Here is a 12,074-nt window from a genome sequence, read left to right as displayed (position 1 = left end):
CAGGCTAGACAGAACAAAACAGATACTGACCTCATAATGTTGTTCAATTTCAACACGTGGAGTTTTCATTCATATAATCATGAATTGCTTTGTGATACTTAGGTCTAGACTCTAGTCTTGGCCAGGCAGACAGTTCTGGTTAAATCTGCTGCATGCTGCTCGATGTTATGGTTTGACGTCATAGGAGTAGGGAAACCCCCGGCTGCGCCTCCGGCCCTGCCCACTTCAACCACGCCCACCCTGCCCTGTCATGACACCGAAAGAACAGGCCTATCTACTCGGTATATCCTCGATGGCATATACGTGCGATAACTATATTTATTTTCTCTCATAAATTTGAAGCTATTGATCCATTACCCGAGGAGATTTAATCATAATATTTGGTAGGAATGTATAAGCTTTATCGCCGATTCCGAAAATATCAGCCTATTTATAAATTGTTCCTACTCGAGGTATTTTTTTCACTTTTTGCCATTGTATTTGCAAAAACTTATCACTATGGTCACGTTTGGTCTGGAGTTTTTTTTCTCCATATCCTTATTAATCTCAAATAAAAATATGCGCAGTAGACTTCTATATCAGAACAATAAATGTCACTGAATGAATCAACACAGCTAGGACGGCTTTGACCCAAATTGACCATTCACGCGTAACAAAGTCGAAATTTCAGCGCGAGAGAAGGTATTTCTAATCGAGCAGAATGTATGATGGGCAAGATTTAATGCATTGATCCTATGTAAAAGTATAATATTGATTCTATAAATGACATTTGGTCATTTGGGTCACTTTTGGCCCAAACTGACCATTTGTTTTATCATCAGGATCATTGGGAATCTGTACGTCCTGAGAATCACTCATAACCACTTGTTCATAACTAATATGGGTTTGACACCAAAATTCTATGTAGAAATGTAATATGTTAATGATTATTTACATGATTGTTTATATATCTGGAGAGAATTATAAACAAAAATGCATTTCACTATCGATTTCGAATGTCGACGAATGGTTAATGAGAAAGTAAACATTTAGGTCATCTCCAGTTAACAAAATGTTCGTTAGGATCGTCATAATACAGCTCTGACACCATTTGACATGAATCCATAAACAACATTATGTACATAATGATGCCTTTATTTTTGTTATTTTTGCTGGTTCTTCACATTGAACAGATGGATACACATTAAACACCTAAACAAGTCAGGCGATAGCTGGACTTACCTTAAACTAGTCGGACAGGCTAGTTAATTAGACTGCTGGACTAGCATAAGGCTGTATTCCAAATTAGTCGGGCCTAGCTGCTGCACTATGCTGGACTAATTTTGTATTAGTCCTGCACGCTTGACTATAGTGTGATTTGTCGAGCTGGACTATACTATAGTTTAATGGGGGACTAGCTTTTACGATTGGTCCACCTCCTTGATGAACTAAAATGAAAAGCAAACATGTGATGTGCAACCAGGAATATCCCTGGTGCAACCAAATGGCCCGACGTATGTGGATTATTATTATCGGGCTAGGCAAATTAAGTTTCACATCTAAATTCTTCCTCATAAATGGATTTTTGAAATCTCTCATGAACTCGGTAAGACAATCCGAGTCGTTTATTATCCCATTGCGACTTAGCGTGCGTGCTGTGTATATTCACTAATGCACTCCCAAATATTAATTATTTATTTTATATGATTAAACATGAAATTCAAAATGTTAGGCCTACCATGATATTTCTATGTACTGTCTCTATTCAGGATACAAATAATATCAACATCCCTCACGGCATCTATACTCTGGTTCTCTATTCCCTCTCTCTTTCTCTCTCTTTCTCTCTCTTTCTCATTGTCTCCGTCTATCTGTCCCTCTTTCTCTCTGCATGCCTTCTCTCTTTCTTTCTGTCTTTCTCCCTCTCTCCATATGCCTGTCTCCGTGTCTCTCTTGCTCTTCCACCAACAAATCCCTTCCTCTCTCTTTCGAATTCCCTCTCGTCATCTCCCTCCCATTTTCATGCTCTCCCATCTTCAACCTTGGTCTTTTATTCTTCGTATATATACTTATCATTCATTATCATGTCTTATGTTATTTAACCTTTTCTTCTTTCTAATACCCGTGGCCTTCTTCCTCCTCTTCTTCTTCTTCTTCTTCTTCTTCTTCTTCTTCTTCTTCTTCTTCTTCTTCTTCTTCTTCTTTCCTTTTTCTTTGTAGTGCAGCATATACTTAGTAGTACAGCATATTGGGTGTGTCTATTTCTTCATCTTCTCGTGGGTCTTCCTCTTCTTGGAGGCCATTTTCTTCTTTCTTTCTTTTTTTCTCAGTTCAATTGCATGTCCATTCATGAATGAAAACTTTGATATTATAATTAGTATTACCTTTCAGATGAATCGAGCTTCATCGTTGTCATGTTTAATTTTTTATTAATGGCATAGTGACGTCGTTACTATGGAGGCCATTTTCTTTCATAAATTTGTCCCTCTTTTTTTTTTTTTTTTTTGCGTTTTAGCTTTACATAATTGGCCTCGAATGGCGGAAGTTGTTTTGTAATAATATTGATCCACATCACTATATTCCTGTACATTAGTAATGACTTGCGCTTTCCCAACACTACATTCATCGGTTAAGCCCCAGTCCCATATAAAGCCGGACCAGCACGGACGAGCACGGACCACTCCGGACCATCCCGGACCATGGTCTGGGGTGATCCGGGATGGTCCGGGATGTTTTGTTCAAAAAAGTGTGATGCTTTTAAAGCTACAGTCCCATATACGTCCCGGACCGTCCCGGACCATCCCGGACCCCATCTGGGGTGATCCGGGATTCGGTCCGTGTTGACATCGTGTTGGCACCGGGGTGGTCCTGGATGGTCCTGGATGGTCCTGGGCGGTCAATAACTCACTCCCGGACTGCCACGGATCAACACGGACCGCCCCGGCGCCACTACGGATGACCCCGGACCCAGCACGGTGGCTACACGGATCACCCCGGATCAAACTATTGTCCCGGACCGTCCCGGACCACCCCGGCAGTTTTTGACCGTCAAAAACATCCGGGGTCGACTCCCGGACCGCCCAGGACCATCCAGGACCATCCAGGACCATCCAGGACCATCCAGGACCATCCCGGTGCCAACACGGTGTCAACACGGACCGAATCCCGGATCACCCCGGATGGGGTCCGGGATGGTCCGGGACGGTCCGGGACGTATATGGGACTGTAGCTTTAATGATCACCTACTTTTCCTAATCATAGTATAATTAAATTAGGTTTTCAGCAATTATACTTATAGCGGTGTTCATGCAATGGCTCATTAAATGGATAATGTTGATAGTATGTCGTGCACGATTCATTGTACTTCTGGCCGCCATTCCGTTAATTCTTTCTCATCTCGTTTCTATTTGCTACCAATGCTGAGAAATAATGATTTCATTTTGGCAGGTTTGCAGCTTAGTGAAAAAAATTCCCCTTTTAAAGGTATATCATGTTTGTTTGTTTTCGGGAGGGGTAGCTATTATTAAAACAAATGAATCATACTATTTGTGAATGATAGTGGATTCCGTTAAAAGGATTAAAAATCCAATACTTTGACGGTTATAGTTTATACAATATTTCGATTTACACTGTTTGACTAAATATGTAATAGAATAAATCTCAGGACATAATGTCGGTAACCAGAGTACATTGATGAGCTCTCTCTATCGCTAGGTGTTTTTTGAGGGTGTATTTTCGGTCTTTACATTTCCAGTGTTCATTAGAGGAAGCCATTAGAAGCTCCTCAAATATGCAGGCATGAACCCATAAACAAACAAAACAAACTTTCGCCTGGAAAAAGTTCCTCATTGCTAACCTTCTTCCAGCCGCACAGCATTATTTGGTTTCAAAACATAATGCACAACCATTACACTGAGTGATTTCAAGTTGGGTGTTTATGGCTGGTGTTAGTATTTCAAGTTGGGTGTTTATGGCTGGTGTTAGTACAACTAACACCAGTCATGAACATAAAAAGAGCTGAGAGAGGAACTGTAATTTGTAGTTTATGGCTGGTGTTAGTACAACTAACACCAGCCATAAACACCCAACTTGAAATCAATCATTGACCTCTGAATATAGTCGTCAACTTCCGGTAGCTAGTGTTATCAATAAACGAGTTCGTAATTGCACACTGCGCATGCGCCAAAATCGGGAACGAATTTTTCCAAAGGTCACATGAATATAAAGGCCCGAATACACAAAGGAGGTTTGGCGAAACAAACCTTGGTCTGAGCTCAAACCTTGCTTTGTGAATTCGGGCCAAAAAGAGCTGAGAGAGGAACTGTAATTATTTTGTTTGTGTGCTGGCCTTTCCGTTGTGAATGATCACATCTGACACATCAGTCACCGAAAATTATTTCTGAATGTCGGAAATGGTTCTTTATAGTAAACTTTACTTGGAATCTGATCATCGGTACAGTATTATCGGCATTATTGTGATCCAAGTCCTGCAGGGACTGGGATCCACGGACACTTTTTACTCTGAAAAAAACATTTCCTAACTTCCAAAATTGTATCCACCAAAGCGCGCGTCTAATGGACTATTACTTCATTTAGTCAAGCCAATTTATCAAGTAGGCCTATTAAATTCCTTCACTATTTAAACAAAATGATCTATAAAGGGTGCTTTCGTAAATAGATCATCAACAGAAACACAATTCTAGGCACCGAACTTTTCGAAGCGTGACCAGGTTAAAAGAATGCTTAAATGGGGGCATTGGTGTATGTAGAAAAGCAGGATTAAGATCCCACGCAACGCTTCGAAATGTAAAAGAAGAATAAGACAATAAAGTTGAGATTCGACCTTGATGTCTACACGTTGCTTAATGTATTTCGTGTAGGTATTTTCTTCCATCTCAGAGTGATTATAGACGTTATTTTTTAAGGATAATACAGTTTAAGCTTTCCGGGTTTTTGAAGATACTGCTTCAAAACAAGTCGACCAAGCTGTTTATTTCTTTATTGATGGTCTGTTTCTACTGTTAATCTATTTTCACTGCCAACCCTCGAAAACGAATTTGTTATGCATTTCACAGAGGAAAGTTTGCATAGAACTATATATATATCTCTATATATGTCTGTATACATATATATACGAAATATTTATTGGGCTTATTTTGCTTTCCGATAGATCCGTACAATATGGCACAGCTTGAGGGGTCTGGCAGAGACCCTGCCGGGGGTTCCGGGGCGGAGCCCCAGGATGCTCTCGGGTTTATTTGACTCTCAAAAGTTGGTGTCTCTAAGAGAGAAAGAGAGGTTATTTCTTAATCGAAAATAACGAAAGGTGTCTCGAAATAAAATAGCTCTTTCATATCATTTTAGAAATAAACTCTAATCCATCCCTTGATATTTAAATTGCACTGCTCCTACCAGTGGCGGATCCAGGGGGGGGGGGGGGGGGGGGTCCGGGCCCCCCCCCCCCCCCTTGAGAAAAAAAATCATGTAAATTCACGTGATTTTTACCTTTTTAGGGGGTTGGCCCACTACCCCCCCCCCCCCATAATACATAAATAAATTGAATTAAATTGAATTTGAATTGTATCAAATAATTATCACGAGCATATTTCAATTTAAATAACCATAAAGAATCCCACTTAATAGTAAAATTTGTCTGTAAGGTTTTGTTCCAGAAGTCTACCGCCCTAGATGGTTTTTGCATTAATTGTATGAGTTCCGTATATATTTTTTTCACAGTAATAGAGTGTATTGAAAATTCAAAACTATTCAAATTCAAATTAGAGTATATAACTGATTTACGTTTGTAATCGTTGAAATCATAAACTTGTTCGCATATTTTTTATGATTCGCCTCCATCTTTGTTGTATTGCGGTTCTTATTTTGGCATATTCACTCAGCCATCTACCATCATAATAGATAAGTTTATCTTTCAGTTCTTTGACTGTCAAAAATCTATTTCCTATCACTATATCTCCTAAAAATAATATACCCGATTTTATCCAATTTTTATACAACAATGCTTTTCCTTTAAATTTGATATTACAATTTAACCTTATCATTTCTTTTGTAACACTTCCATAGGTGTGGTGTATATCTTTTACATAATTAACTTGCTTTACAGTAAACCATGTAAAAAGTAAGTCACAATAACAATCAGGAATTTTCCATCTATAAGAAGTCCCATATTTTGGTAAACATTTACAGTTCATAATAATATCAATCCCTCCCAGTTTTCCAATCCAATAGTCAAAAATAATTATCCACTTCCCTTTCTTTTCTTGGAGTTCTTTAAAAATTAAGAAGCATAACAACCATTTTATTCGTAAAGACATAAATTGCGTACACATGTCAACCATATTCATGCCTCCATTTTGAAGAGTATTTATCATGTTTTCCTTTTTCACTTTTGCTCTATTACCCCATAAAAAATTATAAAATAATTTTTCATACGCTTTTATCCATTCCATAGGGCATGATAAAACTTGAGCTGTATAAATCAATTTTGAAATAGCAAGGCTTTTTAAGATAATTACTTTCCCTTTAAATGTCAAGTTCCTCCGTTTCCAAGAATTTAAAAGCTGTTGTATTTTAATGAATCTCTCTTGATACCAATTCATATTCACACTCAAAGATTTATTCTTACTGAAGTATATACCCAGAGATTTAACAAAAGTATCACACCAACTTATATTTTTTTGCCCAACCATATAGCTTTAGTTTTATTCGTATTTAAATGTATTCCTGATACCCTTTCAAAATGTTCAATCACATTTATTACCTTCCTTCCAGATTTAACGTCTTGTACAAAAATTGTCATATCATCAGCCAGTTGAGCTACATTTAATTTCTGTTTTTTTGTCTTCCAATAGTAATACCTTTAATATTTACATTCTGTCTTATTTTGGTGCTTAAAACTTCGACACTCAGGATAAAAAGTAGGGCAGACAGGGGACAACCTTGCCTTATGCCTCTAGATGGTTTAATATTTAATAAACCATCCATGGGTGTCGATCCTTACGTAATACCTATTCATCAGGGGGTATGAATGAATAGATCACCCCCCCCCCCTGAAGAATAGGTATCAATTACAGATCGACACCCATGAAACCATCCATTTACTATAACTGATAAGCTTGGATTTGAATATAACAATCCAATCCATTGACGTAAGGATTGCCTAAAACCATATAACTGCAAACACTTGTCAATGTATATCCATTTCAACGAGTCGAAAGCTTTTCTAAAATCTGTGAAAATAATTGCCCCATCTTTAGCCGTTAAATGATGGTAGTCAACCACGTAATGAACTAGTCTAGCATTAAAAATACCGCTTCTACCCTTTAAATAGCCTACTTGATCTTCATTAATAATATCTGCTAACACATTTTGTAATCTTTTGGTCAAAACCATCGCTAATATCTTGTAGTCTATATTTAAAAGAGTTATTGGTCTCCAATTTTCAAGTTCCTGTTTATCTCCACCTTTAAACAATAAAGTAATAACGCCTTTCCTTTGTGAATAAATGTCCTTTCTCAAAAGACTCGTTCAAACTATGAAGAACCAGGGGCGGGTTCCTAGAAACCGTCATAAGTCTAACTTCTTGACTATCCCATTGAAACGCGTGTTAATTCTATAACACACGTTTCAATGGGATAGTTAGACTTATGACGGTTTCTAGGAACCCGCTCCAGATCGTTTACTTCTGACAAAAATTCTTTATAAAATTCTACGCTTAAATCGTCGAACCCTGGTGCTTTATTATCGCTTCAGTAATCTCTTTTATTGTAACGAGCCCTTCGCATGCATCTGCTTCGCGTCTATTTAGACGTGGTATTTCTACTTCTGTCATGTATGAATCTATTAATTCTTCATTACACCATTTGACCTATAGAATCTTGAAGAAAAAAAATTCTCAATAAACTTTAAGATTTTGTCCTTGTCGTACTCCAACTTTCCCCCAATCCTTAAACAAGAGATTGATCGTTTTGCACCGTTTCTTGTTTCTAAGCCTAAAAAATATAATATTTGGAATTACTTTCCCCTTCTTCAAACATAGTTACCCTTGCTCTAACTCTAGCACCATCACATAAATATTTGTGATACGCATTTAACTTCATTTTTACACTAGTCAACTCTTCGTCTCGTTCTTTTCTTCCGTTGCATACTTGATCGTGCAATCTTTCAAATGTCTTTTCTAACTCAAATAAGACTTTCCTTTCGTTTAATTTCATTTTTTTTGCAAACATAATAGTATAATCACGAATCTGTAATTTACACATGTCCCACACAAACTGCGAACTAGTGTCAGACTCTGTCCTATGTTCAAATGTCACGTTCCGGATAACATTTCTAACACCAATTTTATATTCCTCATTCTTTAACAAGGAGTTGTTAAACTTCCAATACGATGATCCTCTGGAGACGCCAGATATCATAATCTCTATGGTAATAGCACCTGTTTAGGGCCCCTGTTGTTTACAATATATATTAACGATTTGGTTTTCAGTATAAAGTCAGGAAAAGTTGTCATGTTTGCTGACGACGCAACTCTGTATGTTAGTGGTAGTAATCTAGAATCGGTTGAAAGTTAACTAATGCTACAATGAATGAAGTTTACAAGTGGACATCTAAGAATAGATTGGTACTAAATGATAAAAAAACGAATGTGATGCTTCTTGGTTCTCGACAACGATTGAATATCTTGCAGGATAAAAATATCTGTTATAATTAATGGTACCTTATTAGAATATCTGAATATAAGTGTCTGGGGGTGTCGATTGATGATACTCTGACATTCAAATCTCATGTTACTTCTATTGCAAAAGTCATGAAACAAAAACTTGGCTTAATTAGAAGAAATAAGTATATATTTAATATTGATCAACTTGGGATGGTGCTATCCCACTTACACATGTATACACCATGCATACTATTGACTTGTTAAACAGTTCTTTTAGAGTAGGCCAGGCTAGTATTCGAAAAACTGTTTCCTATGAGGTTTCCCAAGTATATCCACTCACAATATATGCTGCGCGCTTGCGTAGCGTGTTTAATATTTTGTAGTTTGATTCGGATGAAGATGACCAGATGGTTGAACAATATAATGCATGGGGGAGAACAAATCCCCAGTATAGTATAGCCATTAGGAGCCAGAGCATATAACACTGAGTTCCTATAGGAAATATATTCATTCAGATGGTCATATCTCAGCCAATACCTAAGATATTCACTTGGTTTTCGACATTTAGACATTATTTTTGATGTTCTTTCGGAAAAAGAAAAAAAAAATCCATTGGGCGAAGCCCTCAGAAGCTCAGGGGTTTTATACATCAAATTATCGTCGGATGAGCACAAAAAAATTGAGAAATTCTAAAAATAGATTTGTTGATGACGTCACACTTCACCCCTCTACCTGAGCCCATTCCATGTAAGAGAGCATCCAACATATAATCCATGTTATCCTTCACAGATAATCCATGAAATACTATCCTGCAGTAGCTTCACATGTCACATAACAAAATAAGATGGTTATGCCACAATGAATTCCAGGAAATCACCAGAAAATGGGATTTAAAGAACGTACACTCAGCACTGACATCACATATCGTGCTTAAAAGGGGGGCATTGATGTATGTAGACAAAAGAGGATTAAGATCCCATGCAACACTTCGACCTGTATGTCTAGACGTTGAGTAAGCCTAAAAAGTCCGGGCTATGAGGTCTTAGTACGGCCGGGGGGGGGGGGGCATTATGACCCCCTTAAGATCTCGGCCGTGAAGCGGTCGATCTCCGCGAAAAATTTGCACGCATGTCAAGTGAAGTGTATAGAATAGTATAATTTCTTATGTATTTCATTGTTTTTTTCTCACTTATGTATTTTATTGTTTTTGTTGTTTTATTTATTTCATTTCTTACTACAATTCAACTATTTTGACTTCCAAAACAACCACCTTAACTTTAAACAAGACCCAATAACCAATTTTTAGGAAAAATAACATTTCCATATTTTTGTACAAAAATCACAAAAATGAGCGATTTTCGGGCTGACATGCACGTGATTTTGTAACTGTAGGTCCGATTTTCAAAAAAAAAAAAAATTAAAGATACGCAAGACTCTAAAGAAAAAATTTAATGAGCGGCGGGGCGCCATCCATATGCGTTCCAGAGCAGTCGGAAAAATCGTGGAGGGGGGGGGGGGCATAATGGTTGTCCACGCAACAGGGATCTTACCAGTACACAGAGAAATATTGACAATATGCGTCAATGGCACAATAATGTAGTCTATAGCATCATTAATTACACCTGCTGGAATTTGATCCAGGCCAGTAGCCTTATTTCTTGCAATTTTATTCATATGTTTCTTAACATCTTGACAGGTAATCGGTTTAAAACTGAAAGTGGTTGGTACTTTGGTCAGATATTGCTCTAAATCATCACCAAAGGTAAACTTTTGTTTACGATTTGCTGCCATGTCAATAAAATTATTATTTAAGCGTGTAGCAATTTGCTTAAATCCAAAAATATCTTCAAAAGTGCCCCTTTTCTGTTTTATATGAGCCCCTCCCCTTATCTAAGTACCCCTTTCAAATTGAAATCCAACTACCACATACATCTGTGAATATCGATGTATACACCCCTCTTTCTTTCTTTTTTTCCCCTTCTTTTTTCACTCTCTCTTTTTTCCCTTTTACCAATACTGTTTCCTCCATGTTTTTGAATTATTATGTATCCATTGAGGGTAGTCATGCTACAAGCTTTGCTTACTTTGTCAACCCTCCTGCTTGATGTTTTCGATTAGTCACAGCCAGCCTTAGTTTGTTATATTCTTTAGTCATGTGTAAAATTTGCAATGTTTGTTTGTTATATATTTGTAAAAGTGCTAAAGAAAAAGAAAATCTATCATAAATAAACAAATCAAATCAAATCAAATCTAAGTCTGAGCTTAATAATCTTGAATGTACATAATCTTCTTTATTTCAAAGTTAAATGATATTCTGCGACGGAGCGGAGCAACCAAGAAAGAATATTTATCATTTTAGTAATGTAACTTTGCATCATTATTATAGCGCTTATAAGCCTAAAAGTACGAGCGGACAATATGCAATATGAGACGACATAGAAAAATAATCTCTCTTTCCTCACCTGAAAACTGTTCTGTTGCTTTGCTGAGACATATTGCCAGCAACGTTGAGAGAAATCCGAGAAATAAATGCATTGCTAACCATGTCATTCCGCTACAGATGTCGGAAGCATAACTTATCCATATATATATATTTCAACGGGACGTTAAAATGATGACACGGCTCTGCGTGGTGTGTATATTACATGCCGTCTTGATCAATGCAATAGCCTTCTTTATGGCCTTCCGGACTCGCACATTGCAAGACTCCAGAGAATCCAAAACTCTGCTGCCAGGCTTGTAACACGCAGTCCGGCAGCCAAATCCAGATTATTGGCCTAACCTTGTTTTAGGGTCTATAGTTTTTTTTTCAATGGATTTTGATTGCCTAGACCTTCTATTTCAAGAATCCGATTGCTGACACTCTGTCAGCCTTGAGCAATTTTAGATATATGACGTCATACAAAATGGCCGCCAAAGTACATGATTTTCCTTTAAAAATGAATAATAAATATATAATAAGGATTTTTTTCTACAATTTTGGGCAGCCAAATGTTTGTATCTCTCCAGGACATCACCAAAAAAATGTTTTGTGATGTTGTATGGCCATAGATGAGCAGCTTATTTGCATATTTTGAAATAGCGCCCTCTATAAACATATTAATTTGAATAAAATATGTGTGCCAGCCAAATGCCGATTTCTTAAATCTATGTCACGTTGAAATCATATCAAATGCTTTTTGGGGGCAACAATTGCAGTTGTGCTGCATTCATCTTTCATCTTGTTTGGCCCAAAATATTTCTGTAGTTTTTTGTTTACAGTAACAAAGGTGCTTTAAATTATGTTTAAATACTTTCAGAATAATGTTCTGGCAATGTGACTTTGACATTGATCAAACTCACAGCATAGAAAAAACTTCTTAAAATGAAATGCATTCAAATTAGAATTGTGACACGAACAACCAGATATATTTCA

At 37.2% G+C, this 12,074-nt stretch overlaps 1 protein-coding gene across 1 annotated transcript in view; it reads right to left on the bottom strand.

Annotated features, from left to right (window-relative positions):
* LOC100888627 overlaps window positions 1-11,401 on the bottom strand; it is a 201,883-nt gene extending 190,482 nt beyond the window's left edge. Inside the window, exon 1 of the mRNA XM_030997330.1 lies at window positions 11,122-11,401. Coding sequence (XP_030853190.1) covers window positions 11,122-11,209 — 88 coding nt within the window. The 5' untranslated portion in view covers window positions 11,210-11,401. The remainder of the gene's footprint in view (window positions 1-11,121) is intronic.
* Window positions 11,402-12,074: the final 673 nt, after the last annotated feature.

This window comes from Strongylocentrotus purpuratus, unplaced genomic scaffold, assembly GCF_000002235.5.
Source record: "Strongylocentrotus purpuratus isolate Spur 01 unplaced genomic scaffold, Spur_5.0 spur5_scaffold_4, whole genome shotgun sequence".
NCBI classification, from domain to species: domain Eukaryota; kingdom Metazoa; phylum Echinodermata; class Echinoidea; order Camarodonta; family Strongylocentrotidae; genus Strongylocentrotus; species Strongylocentrotus purpuratus.
This window is presented reverse-complemented; position numbering and strand designations above follow the sequence as displayed.